The 10355-nt window shown below is 43.7% G+C and overlaps 1 protein-coding gene across 3 annotated transcripts in view; it reads left to right on the top strand.

Moving 5' to 3' along the window:
• The first annotated feature begins 860 nt into the window (after positions 1-860).
• The window catches only part of vangl1 (VANGL planar cell polarity protein 1), a 42472-nt gene continuing 32977 nt past the window's right edge, over positions 861-10355 (top strand). For all 3 annotated transcript variants that reach the window (XM_053853467.1, XM_053853463.1, XM_053853464.1), the window contains exons 1-2: positions 861-1020; positions 9271-9522. In XM_053853467.1, the coding sequence (XP_053709442.1) occupies positions 9452-9522 (71 nt within the window). In that variant the 5' untranslated portion in view covers positions 861-1020; positions 9271-9451. The remainder of the gene's footprint in view (positions 1021-9270; positions 9523-10355) is intronic.

Genomic DNA, 10355 nt, shown 5'->3' with positions numbered 1-10355 from the left:
GAAAGTGCTTTGGATCATTCCGCAAAAATGAACAACACAAAAAGAATCATAATAACAATTATAAATAAATACACAAAAATAAGACAATATAAAATAAACAATAACAATTCCAGGTGCACCACATCATAGCATGTGACGTCAAAACCTATCCATCCTGATGAAGGAGTCCAAATACGATTGCTTTGAAAAGCTTCAGGTTATATGCAGCATAGATTTTGCTCGTGGCTGGGACTGATCATTCTGCGATCGATCACTATTTACTTGAGATTTATCAATTCCAGAGTTTGGAATTAAATGGATGCTTACATGTTTCGAGGCTCACACCCGGGGTCATTGGTGGCGCCAGCAGGGGTAGCCATGGGGTAGGCCACCCCTATAAAGCAGCAGCAGCAGCAGCAGCAGCAGCTTCACTGTCTTGCTTATGACTGAGGTCATCGTCACTGGCACAACTCTCACAGACGTCCATCACTGGAAGCCCATTTCTACCTGTCGCATCTTGACCATTCGCCATGAGTGTTAACGAAAGGATAAAATCATGCGTCATGTGACATGTACTCAAGCCCTCTTTGTGAAATGTATGATGAGACCAAAACCTAATCATTTGAATTAATCTTTTTTTTTTGCCTCAGATATCATAATAAAATATTACCATTGTGTTTAGTTATTTTGATGGCATTTGGACACACACTCTTGCATGATAAGAAAACATCAGTAGAAGTTCTATTATTATAGCATTTAAATAAGTAATCTGTAACATGAACTTTAATTCACAATTATAATCCGAGTTTAAAACGTAGAAGGGAGTGCACGGTGAGTCCCCACCTAGCGGTCAGAAGGCGCACCGCACCCCGGCTCGTTGGGAAGCACTGCCCCCTGTGAAATTCCTGACGACCAGGGTGATTCCTCCGGTTACTAAGGGCTGTTTCCCTTCCGTGAATGCTCTCGACCTGGGCCGCCGTGACTTTCTATCACCTGGATAGTGTCAGTAAGGCACGGACATGAAATCTCCGCGGACGGAAGGTGAGTGTTATGTATTCGGCACATGTTCGGTGTGCGGGCTCGGTCGTGTGGAAAGCCTCTGGAAAATGTCGAGTCTTCACTCGTCTAGCGTATTTAACAGCTTCTCTTAGTGCTGGAAAAATGTTTAAGATCGCCCGTGTTGTTCCAGATGTTACTGAAACTGAGCATTTTGAAGGGAATCCACGCGAACACGCCCAGACTGTCTGTCTACCTGTGTGCAGAGGAACTTCATTTGAATAAAACTCCGCTTTGCTGGAGCAAACAGGCCACTGAACCGAGGATGTTTTGCTTCCTATTTGCGAGGTTCTACCGCTTGTTTGTGCACAGGTGTGGAGTGAAGGCGGTTTGTTTGGTCAGAGTCTTGACAGGAGAAGTGAACTGTGCTCCTCACGGTTGACTAGATCCGCATTCGCCCGGCTGGTGCGCCGCAGCACGCCTCGGAAGTGTAACCTGCGGCGGAGGGATACATGACAGCTCGCTGACTGGAGGCATGGACACATGCCAAAACAGATATTTTACAATACAAGTCATGGATATGTGAGCTCCGTCTGCTTATTTTTAAACCTGGAATATTGAGGAAGACGTAGCTCTCCAGGCCACGGTGTGAGACCTGGGAGTTTCCTGCCTCGGGCAGCGCCTGGCAGCCGGGTCGCAGGTAGCTCTTCCGTGATCCCACCTGAAGTTGACTTGTTATTGTTGGTTGACTCGTTACGATGGGGTATTCTGTCAATAAATAATCTGTCCAAAAAACAGTCTAGTTCAACTTGTCTTTAGGAGGCTTGTCAACAGTGGTCTCAAACGCTTCAAGACGTGTCCAGAGCTGGATGCACCTGTGGAGTGAAGGCTTTTATCTTGCAATAGAAACTCACCAGAACATCTGAAACAAACATCAGGGTGCTCATTGTTAACCTGTCATGACTTTTGCGACAACTACTGTTGTTTTTGATAGACGTTATGTGTCATGTAAGTCATGAGATTGTTGTTGTATTTCTTCTCAAGCTCAGTGTTAGGTGACCCATATAAAAAAATCTGTCTTGTGGTAAGACACAAAAACTACAGTGATACCTCTGTTTTCGAACGTCCCGGACTTTGAACAAATCGAAGTTTGATCCAAAATTTCGAGATTTTTTTGCTTCGGATTTCGAACGAAAAGAGCCGGAAAAAACATAAAGTGTTCCGCGGACCGATCAGCTGACCCACGACGCGCTTTGTTATTGTGTACAACGCAGGCTCTGTGTGCAGACGTGTCCCATTAGCTACATTTACTGACTGTTTTTTCTTCATATTGAGGTGTAAAACCTTTGCTGTCTCCACACTGGACCGTGGTAGAGTGTCACAGGGGAGGTGCTCGCTCTCCACACCTCCGAGGCTGGAGCTCACGCTCAAGGGTTTGATGTCCTGTTGTCGACTGGAGCTGGGACAGGGACGAGGCGAGTCTGGGACGTTACTTGGTTTATGACTTTGTCACAGCCAAACTGCACAGAAGCGCACATTCAGAGCTGGACACGCACCGGGCACCTCTTCACTTCTGGAGAGACGTCACTCACTCGGCAACCCCTCCCACATGCAGCGGCCACACACATTGAGGAACAGTGCACCTGCAGCAGACACTCTACATTCACTCCTACAAAAGACTATAATTCTTTTTCCATTCATTGTAATGGGAAAAATTGATTCAGATTTGGAACGGATTGTGGTCAAGAACCGAGGTGCCACTGTAGTTCATTTTAGGGTTATCATGATACAAAAATAGATAACTCAATATCGATATCCAGGAATATACCCGATACCACAGGGCTTAAAAATGACTGAAATACTATGATAGAAACATGTTTACTTACATGAAAAATAGATACATTAAATAAATGCATCAAATAAATATAATTGTGGAAAAATCAAGACAATAAAGTTTTCACTTGGACTGTGATTGGCCCAGTCCACCAATCAGTCGTTGGCCACTGTATCATGGAATTTGGAGATTGAAGATTGCGCCTTCTAACATCAGACCAGTAAAATGATAGGTGTTTAGTTGACATTAAGAAAACGGTGCACTTTACCACTTTAATGTCAATAAAACATCTGTAATATAATGGAATTATGTTTTCAAACCATTGCACCAGCCGGTTTACTGTGCCAGTGTGAAAGGGCTCTGACTGGCTTCATGTGTGAGTTCTCCTCAACTCATGGTTGACTAAGTCAGGGTTTGCACTGAAGCTGCTTCCTGTCCTTTGGTCTCTACGTAACGTCCCTCATTTATTGTTGCTATGCCAGGGCTCTCATAAGAAGCTGTACATTTAGCTGTTGATTGACAGCGAGGCACGCCATGTGTCTAATGTTTCTTACTCATCTCTCACGAGTCCAACCCGCAGTTAAGTGCTATAGTAAGAGGCTGTCACTCAAATTCATTGAAGAGCGGCTTTCTTGTTGCCATGGTGATCCCGAGCAGAAACTTCTGGAGTAAGTTACACTTCAAATAGATTTTTGTTACTGATATTGTAAGCTGGAATGGTGTTGCACTGTGAAGTAACATTTGTTGTCAACTTAGTCTCTGTTTCTCAAGTATCAGTGTTGACTCGGGAGGCATTTTGCTAGACGTGACGACATTGATATCAGGATCAGCATCCATGATGGGAAATTTCATCAGTGTTGCTTTTGATGTTCAGAAAGCTGTTGTGGATGAGGGCCAGATATGGCTAATAGTCGTCTTGCCTGTCATGTTCTGTGTCATGAGGTCATATTAAAGCAGGCGAGATGTGTCAGAGTTGTTGAAGTATGGTTCTTTGACAAGATAAAATCTGTCTTTTGATGAGCTAAGTGCTTGATATCATCTCATTCCGTTCCAGTAATGTAAACTGGCCAAACCTGCATTTGCTAGTGTTCATTTGCACTTCTAAGTGTGCGGTTTGTTTTTTTTGTTTTTGTAATTCCCCTGCAGCTGTTGTGATCATCCACCCCTGGCTGTCCTACAAGGCTGGGAGTGGTTGCCTAGAAACCAGCTCCAGGTGAAGACCAACTGCAAATGATGCCTGGAGTCTGTTACCACAGGCAGCTAATGATATTGATCGAATTAACACGGCAGCAACAGAGCTGCATGTCAACAAGCTGCCGCTCTCCCTCTGTCTTTCTGGCAGGCGTAATTCAGGCACACTGGAATGCCGATTGGATTCCGCTGAAGTAGTGACCCTCATTTACCCAAGTCATGAACGGCAGCGTCCACAGCATGTGACCTGGCCAGACGTCTGTCTGCAGCCACGAGTTGCCCAGTCAGTCCTTGTCTTGAAAGACCTGAACGGCAGAGATTCAGTGACTGCTTTATGCCAGGGTTTAAATTGTGTAGTGTGGGCGAGGCGATAATACTGCAATCATGGGTGCGAGGGAGAGATATTAGAATGCACACTGAGGAAATGTACCGTTAATAGTATGATATTAATTAATAGCATAAAATCATCCTTACTGAGATGACTTTTTAAATTTTCTTTTATGGAAATGGATTCACATAATCCCATAAACTCTGCAGGAGTCCACTGGATTAATCTCCACTCGAGTGTGAAGGAACTACTGGGGGCTTTTCATTGCTCCTTCACTGAGGAAGAAATGGATGAATGGCTCGCATGAAAGGAGGTTTCAAATGAAAACACAGCCCACTCTTCTAGCAGGGTCATTAAACACTTCATTTGCCACTTTGCAGGGTTCACAGGCAGGTGATACTTACAAGGCAGAAGCTTGCTCCGTCAGTGGAGTAACTTCAGAGTCGTCTTTGATTATAAGTGATTCTCTTGTCTGGTTCATTGCTCCTCTTTCAGTTGATGGTTTTCAAACTTGACTTCACACAGCCTGGAAATTTGACCCTATAGATTTAATTTGATCTTCACAAAAAAAATTAATAAATGTAATGATTGTCAGGGGGGAATTTAATGGATCATGATCAAATGAACCAGGTGTTTTTTTCAGGTGTTTTCTTTTCATGAATACACTTGGCAGTCTTGTTCACATAGAAAGCTGCATCAGGTTCAGATTCACTGACAAGGAATTCTCCATTTACAGAATCTTAAGAGAAACAACATTTTTCATCATTTATTTTTGTTATATTGGACTTCAACAATGGCATGACTTACAGGGGTATACGCATGAACATGCACTGCATCTTACTTTTAGCAAAAATGAAAATTGTTAGCTGTCCTCTTTCCAACAGATGTCAATTAAACTTCACATAGTATCCATTTAAAATAAATAAATATGTTAACAAAAATGTACCATACCTCACTATATGGAAATAAATAGCCCAACTCCAAGATGGAGATTGATGAACTGCAAACGTATCCCCTTGGATGAACTTTGTTTGAAAAAATAAACAGTGTCATTTGTGTCCCTGAATATAAGAAATAAACTGTCAACCAAAAAAAAGTAGTTATAAAACACTTCACAAATGTAGCTGCAAATCCAACTATATATGTATTAAATATTGATGTAGCTGACCTAAATGATCAATACAATATCACACCATTAAGTATTGCAATATTTCAGCAAAAATAAGATAAGCTATATATATATCATGAACAATACTTTAGCATGTCTTCTCTTGTCTCATGTATTCTCTTACATCCCTAATAGAGAGATTTCATTTATACATCACACATTAATTCAAATTAGTTTTTGCATACAAACCTTTAAGTTAACAAGTCAATTCAGATGAACAAGAGAATAATAAGCACTGCATGCTTCCACAACAAGATCAAATGCAGCCTGCGGGGGGAAACATTCAGGCCTGCTTAAAACTATTCTTATGGTCATTTCTTCTGTGTTTACCAGCTAGCTTAAGAGCATTAGTTAGGGTCAGAAAATGCTATCCAACTTGTTTTCCTTTGAGCTTTGTACCGTGTTACTTCAAGGATTTAGTGCGTGGATTAGGTGACAGACGTCTTCCCGGGCTACGAGTTATCTTTTCTCATTGAGAATGAAATACAGGGGAACTGGGATACCCTTCGTGCTCCATTGCCACGATGTAACTCTTGCTGCCAAAACTAGCAGACAAGCCGGGCGCTCTGTTATAGGGTCTTTTATTACTGTGACAGCGGAAGATTCTTACTTACTTAACTTGATGTTGGTTGCCGTAGAGGTTTCACTCCTCAGTGTGGCTGCTCCTAATTTTTTAAGATTTGTAGGAGATACTGTTGGAACTGGAAATAATGGCTCAATCTTTAACCTGACTGAGGGTGCACTCTGACTGAACCTGCACTCAGTTACCTTGTTAATCCCACAATGAGCCGGTCACTCAGGACGGCAAGAGGATTAGCAAGGTAGTGGGAATGCCTTCAAGAGGAGGCTCACCATGGGGCGGCAATTTGTTGTAAACAATGTGAGCGACTACTTTTATTATATTTCTGATTTACAGCTTTCATGCCACAATGATAGAGTCATGACTGATGTTATAGCTATTTCTCTAACTATGCACGAGTATGCACAAGTATGCGGGAGTATGCTGGTTTATGCCGGAGCGGATCTGTCTTAGCCATTGACAATGCAGACTGAGCATTGCTCCTAAGGCCTCTCCTCTCCTCGCGTTCAGTCCACTGGTCTCCATAACTTTGTCTCCAAACTCCTCCACTTAAGTGGTACCTCTGATATTCTCATTGCTAATCCTGTCCTTCTTGGACACTCCTAAGGAAAACCTGAGCATCTTCAGCTCTGACTGGTCCAACTCTGGTTCTTGGCTTTGTATCAGAACTTCTGTTGCTAACCCATGCATCATGGCACATCTCATTACTGCCCTAAAGTGAATAGCTTCCCTTTCACTTTAGCTCCTACACTTCTGTCAAAGGTCTCCCCTGACAGACGTCTCAACGCGTTCAAACCTGCCTTCACTCTCCTCTTCACCTCTTTTGATCTCTATCCATCACTCTGAGTGACTGATCCTCAGTACTCAGTTTCCATTCCCCTCGTCTTAATTTTTACACACTCTACTCTCACTACACATCACAGTCCATGGGGACTAACCTCATCTGGTAGTCTGTCCATGACAACAGCAAACAAGAAAGGGCTGAGAGCTGATGCCTGTTGTAATCCTACTCTCACCTTGAATGTCTCTGTCACTCCTAGTGCACACTTCACCTCTGTCTCACTGTCCTCATACACGTCCTGCACAACCCACACGTACTTCTCTGACGCTTCTAACTTCCTCACACAATATCACTCTTCCTCTCTCAGCCCTTCTCCAGCTCAACAAAGACGCAGTGTAACATCTTTTGAACTTTTCTGTCAACATCCTCAGAGCAAACAGCAGATCTGTGGTGCTCTATGTCAGCCTGAGACCATACTGCTGCTCACTGCTACTGACTTCTCCTCAATCCTTGGGCCCTCTGTATTTGGTGCTGTTTTGAGAACCCCCTTTTTGTCTTTTCAATATTGCATTGAACTGTCTATAGAGTTCACTGCTTGCTCGATCAGGTCATGTTCATCATGCAATGAAAACATCCTAACTGGGTGTTAAAAGGAAGAAGATGGGGAAGACAGAAACATTCAAACGCCAATAAAAGGGAAAAAGTGGGCATGACTTGTATTCCTGCTCATAATCCACGCTGTTGAATATCCAGACAGGCTTAACATAGTTTTTGGCATGTACCCAACCTCGTAACCAGTATGTACCGGTGCATCTTCAGTAAATGATTGTGTGCTGTTCAAGCTTGTGTACTGCATCTACTTTCAAATGAATGTTTTGTCATTATCATGAAGTTTGAAAAAGGAACCCAATGTAGAGAACTCAGGCAACTGATGCCTTTACCACCCAGCACACCCACAGGTCTGTCAATACCCTTTGCTGCCTAACAACAGAGCAAATAGTGTGAGCTATCTGCCTAAGTGTGTGGGCCTGATAACAGGCTCATGTTTGGAATGCCAGCTCTAAGTTCATCTCTATAATGTGCACCAAAAACGTTTTTGGAACCCCTTTTCTTCTGGCTCCTGAGTGCTCTAAATCTGAAAAAAATATTTTTGATGGTGGCTACTTGCTAGGTAATAAAGTGGAATAAAATTAAAAGTGTGTTGGGTGGGAGCAAGGTAAAGAGAGAGTGTTTCAAACCTTTCCTGAAATTCTACAAGATTCCAAAAATGGCTCCATGCAAGTGACCAAGCATTCACTTCACTGTAGGAACAGTTCCTGCAGTAATGCACTATGCCCTGGAAAACCAGTTTTGGGAGGATTTGTCAGTGTGTGCTGATGATTCAGGCATTTAAAATGATTTACTGTGCAAGCCAATACAAATATGCTGTCATGAACCTTCAAAGGAGTCACTGGAGTATGTGACTGTCATGTGACCATGCACACACATGCACACACACACACACACACACACACACAGACACACGCACACTCAGACACAAGTCACTTCAAGTATGGCAACAGCCCGCTCTAGAGAAGTGGGTCGAACTGCCTGTTTAGTACCACAGTGTATTTTTGGATCAGTATGAGTGTTTCCCTCCAATTGGGTGACAAGGAGCTCAGTTTGTTTGTCTGTTGCAGCTGTAAGGAAACCTTCACCCTCACGGGGACAGTTCTCAACTTCTTACCGCCTCGATGACAGCTGCTATGAATCTGCGATTAATCTTTGGTGCCAAGCCAGCAGTCTCTCTTTTAAGAGCTGCCACTTCTTTACTAATCCTCGCAGGCAAACTTGAAGTCCGAAAAACGTATTTGGTGTTTGTTATGAATTATCAACTGACGGGTGTTTATTAATCAGATGACAAGTGTGGTTGGAAATAACTGTACTGTGTGCTTGTTGGTTTGGGGGATGAGGGGTTGTAGTTGGAGCGTTGCCAAGGTGACTACTCTTGACCAGACCAACACTCACTTTTCTGAAGCACAGTACACCTGAATAGAGGGTGTAATGTTGGTCGGAATTTCCCTGTTCTGCTTGTAGTATTTTTCCTCTATGGCATAGTCAGCCAATGGCAACGATGGTTCATAGTTTCCCATTAAATGCCACACTTTTCAGACAGCTCTTGTGGAGGCACTCCATCAATTTCTGGCTTTTATGTCTCGTACTTGTCAGCCCTAACCATTTGGAAGTGTGTCGGATTCTTCTTTTTACCCAGCAGTGTTGATCCAGAGTGGAGGCACATGGGAGGTGTTGGTGAGCCTTCGTGTTGTCACCCTTCTTGTAGAGACGTACATTTAATACTGCTGCACAAGCTGGCACATATTAGGGCTTTGGTTTGCTTCAAGTTCTAAAATGTTTTTCTTTTAATGCCTTCCAGATTGATGTTTCCTCACCGAGCACCCTCCGGGTTGCCTCTAAACCTGATTGCCAACTGCTCACCACCTTCTACGACGTCTTGACTGAGCCAGTCCATCGTCAGTGTCTTTCAAGAGTCGGCTGCAGCTGCCAGCAGTCGAAACAAGCGGCCAGTGTGTCGCTCTGAGTCCTGCTGTATCGCAATGGACACGGAGTCCACCTACTCGGGTTATTCCTACTACTCCGGCCGCTCTCGGGGATCCCACCGGCACGGGTAGGAATCTCTCTCTGCATCAGTGTTTATGAACTATCCCTGCTCTGTTATCACTTCATTATATTATTCCATCTTCATGGTGTTTCAAGTTGTGTTATGCGTTCAGATTTCAAACAAATCAATTTGGTGTATAAAGTAGGGATGCTCAGATCAATTGGCCACTGATCATGATTGGCCAGTATCCCAGTGTTGGGTGACGCCAATCACTGCCTTTCATTCCTGACCACAAAAACCGATCACCTGTGACAGCTGGCGGTCTGAAGAAGCCCTGCGGGTTGTGTGGCGCTGCCCCTCCGTCTCCCACTCACTGCTCATTCACGGCAGTAACATGTCTGCCCTGTAACGTTTATTAGTCTGTGATGCTAAGGTCGCACATGAAAATGCTAAAAGTCTTCAACACGACAAATCCACTACACCATCGAACAGATGGCGTGATGATGATTACGGCAGAATATGAACATGCGACTGCTAATTTGTCAGCAGCAAGTCATTAGCACAGCTGACACTTGGCAAAGGCATTGACATATGGAAAGCTAAGAAAAGTTCCTGAAAAATTCTTAATTTTAAGCGGGGTAGGTATGACCCACCTTTCTCAGGGGTGGTTTACGCAGGGGTGGCAAAGACCGAATCTGCCACCTTATGTTGGGTGCAGCATATGTTTGCCTCCTGAATCTGACGACTTGAAAAACAGAGTCCAGACTGGGAACTTTTAAATGCTGTGGTGGAAGACAGCTGCTTCTGCCAAGTGCTCTCTCTCACTTGGAGCCTTGCTGCATGCGACCAGTAAGTAAATATCAGCCGAGTCTGCTGGAGCCTCTCCAGGCTGTGTCTTC

Source organism: Synchiropus splendidus, chromosome 1 (genome assembly GCF_027744825.2).
Source record: "Synchiropus splendidus isolate RoL2022-P1 chromosome 1, RoL_Sspl_1.0, whole genome shotgun sequence".
NCBI classification, from domain to species: Eukaryota; Metazoa; Chordata; class Actinopteri; order Syngnathiformes; family Callionymidae; genus Synchiropus; species Synchiropus splendidus.
The sequence above is the reverse complement of the archived record's forward strand: the minus strand, read 5'-3'. Positions and strand labels throughout refer to the sequence as shown.